The following is a 12,018-nucleotide window of genomic DNA, read 5'->3' as shown; positions in this document are numbered from 1 at the left end:
AAAACCATGGTAGCTTGGGAAGTGCATCAAAATTGTACAAAAAATTACTGCAATCTAGGATCACATAGAATTCTTAGGACAGTTTTTGATTCCTATGAAGCCTTGGGTGTACCAGTTGGACCAAGTTTAACCAGATCCCCAAGGGCAGGAGGGCTGCAGCTAAATATGGAAATGACAATGGTTACTAGCCGAAATTCTTGGAAAGGGACGCATTCAATGATGACTCAAAGAGGCAATGTTTCCCAATGTCTGTATCTTTGTCAAACAATAGCATCTTTGGCCATCTTAGTTTCTGCCTGATACTTCAAGAAAGGAACTGTAGCTTACTCATTCATAGATAGAACTTGAAATTTCCCAAACAAAGATCTACAGATGTTTATTATGAGTTCTTATGAATTTGATTTCAATGGGCCTGATGAGACACTGTGATATAATGGAGACAGACTTACTAACTTTGGAAGCAGAATACCTAATTCCAAAATGAGACATGAGATAATCTTAAGAAAGTCCTTTATATTTCTGATAATTACAAAACGGAATATTAACTTGTGCAAAATGTCACATTAAGGTAAAAGAACAGGGCTCAATGTAAAGCTTAGCGGCTAAATTCCTTGCTTGCATGTGCTAGGATCCATAGGAGCACAGGTTCTAATCCCAGTGGCCCCACTTCCCATCTAGCTCCCTGCTTATGGCCTGGGAAAGCAGTTGAGGATGCCCCAAAGTTTTCGGACCCTGCACCCAGATGAAGCTCCAGGCTCCTGGCTTTGAATTGGCACAGCTCTAGCCATTGTGGCTACTGGGGGAGTGAATCAGTGGACAGAAGATCTTCCTCTCTGTCTCTCCTCCTCTCTGTATATCTGACTTTGCAATAAAAACAAATAAATCTTAGAAAAAGATGAAAGAACTTAGGTGTATCCTGACTAAATAACAACAATACATACACAACGCATAACTACGTGTTTGTGTGCATATAATTTTACATTCTAGTGTTATCTTTTACTAAATTTGAAAAATTCAAGAAGAATCATTTTTCTTATGTTTAGAATAATTCTTTTTCTTAATTTTGTATGGTTCATGGTCCCTTGTGATAAGAGTTGTCATGAGGGCCTGGTACAGTAACCTAAGTCCTCGCCAGGATCCCATATGGGCACTGCCTGGAAACCTGATTATTCCACTTCTCTTCCAGCCCCATGCTTGGCCTAGGAAAGCAGTAGATGACTGTCCAGAGCCTTGGGATCCTGAACCCATGTGGGAGACCCAAAAGAAGCTCCTGGCTCCTGGCTTTTGATAGGTTCAATTCTGGTCATTGTGGCCACTTGGGGAGTGAACCAGCATAATGCAAGATCTTTCTCTCTGTCTCTCCTTCTCCCTGAACATGACTTTCAATAAAAATAAATAAATCTTTAAAAATAAAAAAGGAGTTGCCATGAAATTTGAATGTTAGGTTTTAATAGTAGATTTTAGTTTACTTACATATAACCTTTCATGGCAACTCTATCTCAAAATGTAAAACTCAGAAATGTGTGTAGCTCTTTAGCTATGTAAAGTAACTCATACATACTACCACACTTTAGATTTATCCTGAAAGTAATGAAATTTAGTATGAAAATGTTTGTAAATAGCTGTTTGCAGTGAAAAGGTTTGCATAAAATGTCTGGCATCATTTGCTTGTGATTTTCACAGACATCCAAAAATAAAAATAATGTCACTGCTACCATTAGCAATGCATCCCCAAGGGACTATGGCCTCCTCAGACTTCTAGAGAAATACAGTATGGATAGAAAGCAGTCAGCATCCCAGAATCTTAGGCAACTGCAAAGTTTAAAGTAATAATTACTTGCCTCATGGAGTTAGGAAATATTTAATTCCAAGCCCAAATCAAAACAATATGTAGTTTCCAAATCTTAGACTAGAATTCTTTTCTCTATGGCACTATTTTTTGTATGCTCTCTTTTGTGCTTCACAACCTATAGTCGTTGCAATAATGGAAATTTCAGAAGAGATGGAGAAGCTTGAGTCTCCCCAATGGTTTATTTGATTACTGCACCTGTTTCATATGAGTTCTTAGTCCCTGCATAACCAAACAAGCTGAGTAAGGTAAAGTTTCTAGACAGATCCAGGAACTTCTGACATTTTAGTCATCCAGATGGTTCTTATTTTATTTTAAAGACATATTTTCTTCAGTGTCTGCTACAAATGATAATATAAATACAAATAAAATTTGAAAAAGAACTAATATCACATATGACATCCAAAGCACAGGCATCAGAAAATGAATTGATCTTTGTAACAATGAAACATTCTTGTGCATAAAAAAAATGTGTGAGCAGAATTAAAAGGCAACTCATAGAAAAGGAGAAAAGAATTTTGAAATTGAATAACAGGTAAGGGATTCCAGTCCAGAATATATAAGGAACGCTACAACTCAGTAACAAAAATCTACTCAGTTAAAAAGTGTCTTGGATAGATATTTCTTCAAAAAAGTTACACAAATAACAAATACATACATGCAAACATGCTCAAAATAATTAATATTTCGGTAAACTCAAAGATAATCAGCTTGAGATGTAAGTGCACACTGCTACACATTTACATTTTAAAAAGAGAAAAGCAAATGAAAAGTAAAAAAAGGGTTAGTGATAATACAGAAAGATTGGAACTGTTGATGAGTACATAAAATGGTGCATCCTCTATGGAAAATATGAATTGTGCTTTCACAGAACACAGAATTAATCTTAAGGTTTAGGAATTCCACTTCTGCATATACATCTAAAGGGATTAAAAGTAAGAACTCAAATAGATACTTATTCACCGATTCTCATTATCATTTACAATGGCCAAAGGGTAGAAACAACACAGTGTCCGTCAACAATCATGCAAGACATGGCATATGCATGCATGGAATATCATTCAGTCTTAAGATGGTAGGAAATTCTTACATAAGCTATAACATAATTTTTCAGACATTATGTTAAGTGAATTAAGAGTACTGAAATGACAGATGTTATAAGAATCTGCTTATGGCAGATTCCTAGTTAAAGGAAAATAGAATTATCTTTAGCATTCACAGCATGTAGTTTTGCGAAGCTACTGGAATGTCTGAAATAAACTTTGAGCAGAAATTTGTTTTCTCACTTGTAGCTTCTGTTAAGACATACATATGCTTTTTCCCTTCCATCATTTTACTAAATAATGTACAGAAGTCCTATAACAACTCTATGTATTTAACTTGATTTTTATTCTTGGGAATGAAAAATGCTGAGAAATCCCTCCCTTTGTATTCATACACCTATATTAATATATATAAAAATAAATATGTAGAAATATATATATTTATTTACTTATTTAATTAGTTAAAAATCTAAGTGACAGAGATAAGTGGGGAGGGGAGGAAGAGAAGATTTTTCTCAACACTGTTAAAATTCTCAAATGGCCAAAACAGCCACATCTGGACCAAAGCAGAACCAGGAGCCAGGAAATCAATCCTGGTGCCCCACATAGGTGATAGGCGCCCAGCTTCTTACACTGCCACCACTGCCTCCCAAAATCAGCATCAGCAAGAAGATGGTGTCAGGATTCGGAGCAGAGACTTGAACCCAAACACTCTGACATGGGATGGAAGCTGCCTAACCACTACACTACAGCCCGCTCTCACGACAAGCTGGATTCTTTGAACCTTATGTAATCTTTTGAAAAATTCATGATTGCACCTTCTACAAATTTTGCAGTATAAAAATGAGCTAGTATAATCTCTAATACAGGCTTTTTGTCTGTAATCTCTGCAAATTCAGCTGATGGTTTCCAAGTGAAGCAATTACTGTCTCGTTGTCTTATGACGTGAATAACAGAGAAGTGACTGATTCCTTAAACCTTCACCTCATATTGCAGAGTTAGTACATTCTGAAGCAATTTTTGCTTGCTGTAAGATTACTACCAAGTAAAGAATGAAATAACTTGCCATTTTTTCTTTATGAAGTTTTCTAATAGATTGGTTGGCAAAAATAATTGCACTACTATTGCAGTAAAGTAAAATGAACATTTGTTTCAGCATTAATGTAATTGCATCCAATTTTCTCTTCATTTTTTTTTCATTTTCCTTTTTGTGTAATGCTTACTCTGCAATTTGACCTACCTGATTGGCTTCTCAAAGGAACACTGGCTGTGCTGCCTCACAGACAGTGATAGTCTAAAGACAACAGCAAAGAAGAGCGTCTGGCATGTGCTAAGGGGATACAGACAAAATGGGAAGTGGACTTTGAAGTTTTCATAGTTAAAATTCATGATATTGATGCACATATGCTCGCCCTGTTTCATGGTTGACATCCATCATATCCAAGGTATATATGTTACACACTAAGATATAAATGGGGTGTCCTTTGGAACACAATAACATCATGTCATTTGGATGCTCCTGAGATAAAACCCTGTGACTTGCTTTTGTGGTGCCCCGTTTCCTTTTAGAAAGAGACACTCTCCCCTCCCCACCAAGAAAAACAGTACAACAGAGAGTTCACAATTTAAAATGAGACCAATTAGAATCTTTCAGAAATCTTCAGTTCTACATCTAAGCTGTTCTGCAGCGATTTTTGGTTCCTTCAGTACAGCCAACTGGTACACCTGATCTGTTTCAGGTCGAACTCTAGACACTCAAACTCCTTTCACTTTTCAGATCATCTGATGCACCTGCCCACAGCGTATTTCCTCATCACTGTCTAGACCACCCTTCTTCACTTGGTATGGCCATCTCCTACTCATCCTTCAGCCTCCACCTTGAATTTCCTCATGAATGTCTAAGCCGGGGAGATTAGACATCCCCCGGCTTTCTGCTTTCAATGAACCCTGAAAAGTTACTGCTTTGTTCCCTGTTTAGTCACTGATCCCAGAGATCCACAAAAGGAAATATTTCAAAGCGTTGCAGAACGAGAGACCTTGAATTTAAAGAGAACAAGGAAATGAAATTTAAGTGGAACTGAACTCTGTGGAAAAAGACAAGGCCTCACAACGTGGCCTAGACAGGGAGTTTCCCCGCTATAGACAAACAAGAGGTTTCAAATAGGGAAGGTCCAGTTGGTTCCTAGTATATGTCACTCAAAAATCTTTTAAGCAACTCTGTTACTAGAACATTGATGTGTTCATGTGTCTGGAAGTTGAAACGAAAATAACTTTTACCAGTGACACTGACCATGGAGTTAGCAACAATAGCAAATGTCCAGATTAATTCTAAGAAGAATGACGTATGAGAAGCAGGTTGCCATGTGAGGAACTGGTGAGAAGATGGAGAGGATTCCTGTCCTCATTCGGATGGTCCTACAACGTAATGAACGATAGTGAAGGGAAGATGACCTCATGACCTTCTGGGATGTTAGAGCACCTGGACAATGTGAGCATAAACCGACTAGTGAAAGCTTCCAATGATGACTGCATCACTAGAAAACTTTTCCACTTAGATATTTTGAAGATTTACTTACATATTTAAAAGGCAGAGTTGCAGAGAGAGACTGCCCATCCTCTGGTTCACATTCCAAATGGCCTCCACAGCCAGGTCTGGGTCAGACCTGTCAGGAGCCTGGAATTCCATCTGATCTTTCAGAGGCCCTGGGGGCTTGGGCCACCTTCTGCTGATTTTCCAGTCACTTTAACAAGCAACTGGATTGGAAGTGAAGCAGATGAGATTTCGATCAGTGCTTATAGAAGATGCCAGCATCTCAGGCAGTAACGGAACTCATTGAATCACAATGCCAGTCCCTTAAATAGGTTTTGAATCAATTGCAGTGAACCACATAGTTTAGTTCTCTAAATTCAAAAACTACATCTTTCATTAAATACAAGCAGGACAGAGATTCTGTTATCTTAATTGTTGGTATCTACTAGAGTATCAACTAATCTCTCTTTCTGGAGACTCTCCCACTAAGTCTGTTTCCTTGTCTTTCCAGCTCCCAGTCTCTCTCTTGTAATTATTTTTGTAATTATGTCAGACCCATACATCACCTGGGGTGATCTACCAGTCTCAGTATTGTTCCCACAGTTACAACTGTAAAGTTTGTTTTGGCTGGGTAAGATCATACATTCAATGGAGTAGAACATTTTTGGAAAGCCATTCTTTCATCTGTTACACATGTGATTCGCGATGCTGTGTTTATACGTAACTACTAGTTTCTTCTCTATTTTTTCTTTTTTTTTTAAAGATTTATTTTTATTATTTTTTTTATTGGAAAGTCGGATATACAGAGAGGAGAGGAGAAACAGGGAGGAAGATCTTCCATCCGATGATTCACTCCCCAAGTGAGCGCAACGGCCGATGCTATGCCGATCCAAAGCCAGGAGCCTCTTCCGGGTCTCCCACGCGGGTGCAGGGTCCCAAAGCTTTGGGCCGTCCTCGACTGCCTTCCCAGGCCACAGGCAGGGAACGGAAGCGGGGCTGCCAGGGATAGAACCGGCGCCCATATGGGATCCCGGGCGTGCAAGGCAAGGACCTTAACCACTGCACCACCGCGCCGGGCCCTCTATGTTTTCTTACCAGCAAAATTATGTGGAAGTGTTGACTGTTTTCCAAGTATGGATTTTTTTAATCTAGTCTTTTATGGTTGAATTCTATCTTAACATAAAACAAATCCTACTTAGAAAATTTGTGAATCAGTCTGTGAATCAGTTCCTTGAAATATGTTGACACTCATAATATGCTTCAGGTTTCACAAACATACTATGGACAGAGCCCCAAGTTGGCTTATTGCTTTCCAGTTACAATATTATTAAAATTTTAATAATTTTTAAATAATCTCATTTTCATCCATTGACACTATTTCTGCATGTTACAGAGAGTCTAGTATCTGGAGACTTACGCAAAATTTTCTGGTGGTATGTATTATATTATGTTCTTAGGTCATGCTAGAAAATGTGCTGTTAACATTTCTGTTTTCTTTTTTTTTTTAAGTATTTGAGAGGCAAAGCTGCAGAGAAAGGAACAGGAGAAAGAAAGAAATGGAGAGCCAGCAAGATCCATCCGCTGTTTCACTCCCCAAATAGCTGCAACCTCTGGGGCTGGGCCAAGCAGAAGCCAGGAGCCTGGAGCTCTGTCCGGGTCTCTCATGTCGAATGCAGGGACTCAGCAACTTGGAGCATCATCTGCTTTCTACGCAGGCACATTAACAGGTAGCTGAATTGGAAGTGGAGCAGCCAGGTCTCCGACCAGCACTCATGTAAGATGCTGGAGTTTAAGGTGGTGGCTTGATCTGTTGCACCGCAACAGTGTCTCCACTGTTAAAATCTTTTCTACATATTATTGTTTTGGGGCTTCTTGGACAATTACAGACATCTGTTGCTTTTAAAGATTGATTGACTGATTTGAAAGGCAGAGAGATATACACAGAAAGAGGCATCATGCTTCTGGTAATTCACTCCTTAATTGCTTTTAACAGTTAGATTTGGTCAAGCAGAATACAGAACCGGGAAATACATCCTGGACCCCCACGTAGGTGGCAGGGGACCAGGCATTTAGCCTGCCCTCTTCTACTTTTCCAGAAGTAATAGCAGAATACTAGATCAGAAACAAAGTAGCACAGATTTGGACTGGCATTTAAGGATTTTGAGTAGGAAGGCGATGAGAGTTGGTAGGTTGGGTTTTTGCATCTCTGTTATTATTTCTCTTCATTTCTCGGGGCTACCGTCACAGGGCTGTGTCTGCATACTCTGTCTAATTTCTAAAATCATTTACTTGTTTGTTTGAGAGGCAGAGTAGGGGAGACAGAGAGTGGAGAGAGAGGAAAATTGCATTATCTGGTTAACTCCTCAAATAACTGCTGGTTCAGCCCAAAGCCAGCAGTGAGAAACTGCACCCTGACTCTACCACACAAGTGACAGGAAGCTAAGTGCTTGTTCCATCATCCCTGCCTGCCGCAAATCTGAACAGGAAAATGTATTGGAAGTCCAGAGTAGCCGACATTCAAATTAGTACCTTAACCTGGAGTATGGACAGGCCCACCAGTGACTTACTCGGAGATACCTCCACACCCATATCCATGGCTTTCATCTCTTTCTCCAACACTCCCTTTTGCCATGTGTTTTTTCTCTCATACAAACTTCAGACAAAATCCTTTTGTCCTGCCTCCTAAACACAGGTCTCTAATTTTTATCAGCAGGTTCATCTGTCACTAAAACATCCACTGAATTTTTTGAAAACACATGACTTTACCTTTCAGGGTAACTTTTTTTTTTTTGGTAAAATATGTGATCTTTAGTTGTATTTTAAAGTACTTTAACTTAGTTGTGTCCGTTTTTCTTCTCATGTACTAATAACTGCTTTATAACATGTACTCATTATTCCTATTTAACCAAATGCACAGTTGTGTTAAGATGCACAACCATGGGGCCTGGCGTGGTGGCCTAGCAGATAAAGTCCTTGCCTTGCACATGCCAGGATCCCATATGGGTGCCAGTTCCAATTTCAGCAACCCCACTTCCTATCCAGCTCCCTGCTTGTGGTCTGGGAAGGCAGTTGAGGATGGCTCAAAGTCTTGGGACCCCGCACCCACTTGGGAGACCCAGAAGAGGCTCCAGGCTCCTGGCTTCAGAGAGGCTCAGCTTTAGCTGCTGTGGCCATTTGGGGAGTGAATCAACAGATGGAAGATCTTCCTCTCTGCCTCTCCTATCTATATATCTGACTTTCCAATAAAAATAGATAAATCTTTTTTTAAAAAAAAGATGCACAATCACATGGACTAGTTCATTCAAAATCTGGGGCCAGCTTTGTTAGCAACACAGTATCCTCTGGGGAGCGGAAACCGTTCCAACATTCTGTGGAAGATAGGCTTATAACTCCTTTCCAGAAGGGAGTGTTATTCTGAAAGGAAGGTGTGTAATTTCCCACAAATCATGCCTGTTTTTAAAATCAAAATATGATTTCAATAGAAATGAAAGTTGCAATAAATAGAAACTATAAAAGAAAGACAAACACCTTGTAACTTCTACAATAAGTTATATTTTAATTTTTAAATATTTCATGATTACACTTATATTTCCATACTATCAAAAACAGTAGAAGAAATTTTGGGGAACATAAATACATCATCTTAAATTTACAAAAAATAAAGTCTGAAATCACAATCATTGAATTATAAGAATCTATAAGTGCATAATAAATTGATCTTATCTAGCAAGTATTACTTAACCCATATTGCCTGGTGCCTTTTGCTGTCTTGAGACAGAGAATCTTAACTGAAAATTCTTTGCTTCAACACAACATTGCATAGTGAATCCGGCAGTGACAACACAAGACAAAGAAGATAAAAACCAGGACCTTCATTTCAATTAAAAAATTCACATGAGCAATTATCCACTCAAAAATTTCAAAAGTACTTATTATCTGAAGTTCATCTTTTGGCTATCATTGCAAATCCTGATCAGAAGTTCTCTCCTATACTAAATAAAATAAATATAAATCCATTCTAATATCATCATGCTGTTCTATCAACAACACTCCCATACCCGTGCTCCCAAATTCCTGTTCACATATTGTCACATCTAATGCTTAAATAAATAAATAATAAATAAGTGAATAAGTTACACTTGAAAATAATTTAAGTGAAAATGAAAATGCAAAGTGCTTCCCTGTATCCTCACAACACCCCTGTGAGATAGGATATGGCTGATCCGTTTTCTCTTGTTTAGGAATTAAGATAATTGACATGAAGCTCACAGATCCAGCAGACCGGAGTTGCCAGGTTTAACAAATAAAACATCCAATATTTCCAGCTAATTCTGAATTTCAGCAAAACTGGTTGTTCCCTCATTTCTACGTGATGTTTGAAACATCACACTTCCAGCAAATCCATTCCTAAAACTAACAACTCGATATTCTCCTAGCCCCTGGTCTAAGTTTTGTTCTTTTTATAGCTTCCTCATGCACTACGCTATTCTTATATTTTAAAAGTTATTTGTTGTTACCATAGGGCTCAATAATTTTCAATACAATATGTCCTATGTCGTGCATGGGACAATGAAAAGAACAACTCACTTTGCAGAAATTCAGATTTAGCTGAGAATCGTATATTTTATCTAGCACTCTATGATAGAGCCATGTAGTACATGAAATGCTGACATTGACTTTTCTGAATAATTTTGGCATCTTCACTGAAGAATTCTTGCAGAGTATGGAGAATTCTTTGATTTTTCATGAATTTTGATTTTCAGCCCTGAAAAATAAATTTAATTTAATTTAAAATATGAATATTAACAGTGCTCTGATATCGAAAGAAAGTTAGGTTCTAGAAAATTCTCTACTGTGTTAGATATTCATGTGTCAGGAAATGCCTTCTACTCTCAACCATAAATAGTGGGACCAGATAGACTCGCCATCTGAAACTTGAGGATAAAAAGGGTTTTCATTAATGACACAAGGACATAACCATAAATCCAAACGTCTCTGGACAGAGTAACAAGGATTCATCTTTAAATCAAGGAATAGACATGTAAAAACAAATATTTGCAGAAACAGCAAGAAATGTATAGGCTGACTTTTGGACTCTATATCTTGGGGGATAGCTTGAAAAATGCAGAAACTAACCTCTTCACAAATACTTGCACAACCTTCTGCACCCACTTTTGCTTGGGGTCTAGGCACAGATCTCTTCCGTCAACGAGTTTTACACTGAAATGAAAAGATGTAAAAATGAACACTTAGCTTTCCCATTCAAATCATGGGCCTTGAAGTACAGACATAAAATCCGAGCCTAAAACAACACTAAGTTGTTAATGGTGGAAGCTACAATGTGTAAATGTCTTACAGCCAGACTTTTGCTTTCCGTTCTTTTGCTCATGACTGTAATTTGTAGTACCCCCAACTTTGCAGTATTCTGTTGTTTTCTTCAATTCTAGGTCTATGCTAAGGCAAAAATCTAGTTATGTGTCAGTACTTACATGATTTCTGAAGTTGCACAGTGAGGTCCACTCTCAATCACTCTCAATTCTCTGATGTATTTGGGGTGGAAGGGGGCAGAGTGTGTCTTTATGCACTGGCATCGAAGTTCTGTACCAATCACTGGCAAAGCCGCAGCTGTGGGGAAACCTAAAAATTATGAAATGATTTCATGACTAGACATAACTATGCTAATGTACTCCCCTTTTAATGCCAACATAATTATTTAGGGGAAAACAATAGTCTGAAAAAAGCAACTCATTTCTAGCAGACCCATTCAAAAATACTGAAATCTGGGAGCCCTCAATTGTCAATCATCACTAACGGAATGGAATGACTTTCTACATAAAGAATGAAAAGTTACACTTGTATGATATTGACATCCTCACGCTACTTTTGCTTTCCCTAGACAATGCACAATCCTCTAGGACACTGCAGGGGAAGGTTCACTGACAACCTCTCACGAAGTTTACTCTTTAATAATTTAATACAATATACATGTGAGTTGCACAGAGATGATTTCTGCATTGGTAAAATTCTTAATGCTCAAGATGAAAGAAAAGCAACAGACACAGTGTGTTCTCAACATCCTAACCTGTATTTACGTCTGAGACAAGCATTCCAAGAAGCCTCCGAAATGCACTCACCTTCACACAGAGCTGCAGACAGCAGAAAGGCTGCCAGGAGAGCCACAGCCACCTTCGGAGTCATGTTTCTTCTCAAGTAGGTGGTTTCTTCTGGTTCCTTGCTGGCTCTTTCCTAGAAGCTTAGGCGGTCTGAAGCCTCTGAGGAGTTGTGTGTCGAACAGAGGGCTCACATGGCCTTATATACTAAAGAGTATGTGCACCCTCAACCTTGCATTATGTCAGAGGAAATTCCACAATATGCAACCACACGCCTGCCCCTCCCCCACCCCGAGCCAAGTCTGAGTCATCAGACTTCCCTAATTGGCTCCTTATCAAATGTTCATAATCACTGAACTTTTCTTTGATCTTTAATAAGATTTTAATAAGCAGAGTTTAAATGCTGAAGCTTTCCAGGGTGATAATTATTAGCCAATAATGTTTTTATTGATAAATATTTTTTCCAAAACGTGGTGTAACACAGTG

At 38.5% G+C, this 12,018-nt stretch overlaps 1 protein-coding gene across 2 annotated transcripts; it reads right to left on the bottom strand.

The window, feature by feature from the left end:
- Nucleotides 1-8,954: 8,954 nt before the first annotated feature.
- On the bottom strand, nucleotides 8,955-11,721 carry CXCL8 (C-X-C motif chemokine ligand 8). Of its 2 annotated transcripts, none has more exons than XM_040966704.1 (4): nucleotides 11,557-11,721; nucleotides 10,912-11,047; nucleotides 10,559-10,642; nucleotides 8,955-10,187 (listed from the first exon to the last, which is right to left on the bottom strand). In XM_040966704.1, the coding sequence occupies exons 1-4, from the start codon at nucleotides 11,618-11,620 to the stop codon at nucleotides 10,166-10,168; spliced, it is 306 nt and encodes a 101-aa protein (XP_040822638.1). In that variant the 5' UTR covers nucleotides 11,621-11,721; the 3' UTR covers nucleotides 8,955-10,165. The 2 variants fall into 2 exon arrangements, with proteins under 2 accessions (XP_040822638.1, XP_040822636.1); XM_040966702.1 differs by having other exon boundaries at nucleotides 10,912-11,059; nucleotides 11,557-11,720.
- Nucleotides 11,722-12,018: the final 297 nt, after the last annotated feature.

Source organism: Ochotona curzoniae, unplaced genomic scaffold (genome assembly GCF_017591425.1).
Source record: "Ochotona curzoniae isolate NIBS_2020 unplaced genomic scaffold, NIBS_Ocur_1.0 scaffold_4506, whole genome shotgun sequence".
NCBI lineage: Eukaryota > Metazoa > Chordata > Mammalia > Lagomorpha > Ochotonidae > Ochotona > Ochotona curzoniae.
The sequence above is the reverse complement of the archived record's forward strand: the minus strand, read 5'-3'. Positions and strand labels throughout refer to the sequence as shown.

Coding starts and splice junctions, on each gene's coding strand:
- CXCL8 (XM_040966702.1), bottom strand. CDS start 11,620: ATGACTCCGAAGGTGGCTGTGGCTCTCCTGGCAGCCTTTCTGCTGTCT. Junction 10,643..10,911: donor TGTGCAACTTCAGAAATCAT/GTAAGTACTGAC, acceptor TTTTCATTTCAG/TGTAAAACTCGTTGACGGAA. Junction 10,188..10,558: donor GTGCAAGTATTTGTGAAGAG/GTTAGTTTCTGC, acceptor TTTATTTTTCAG/GGCTGAAAATCAAAATTCAT.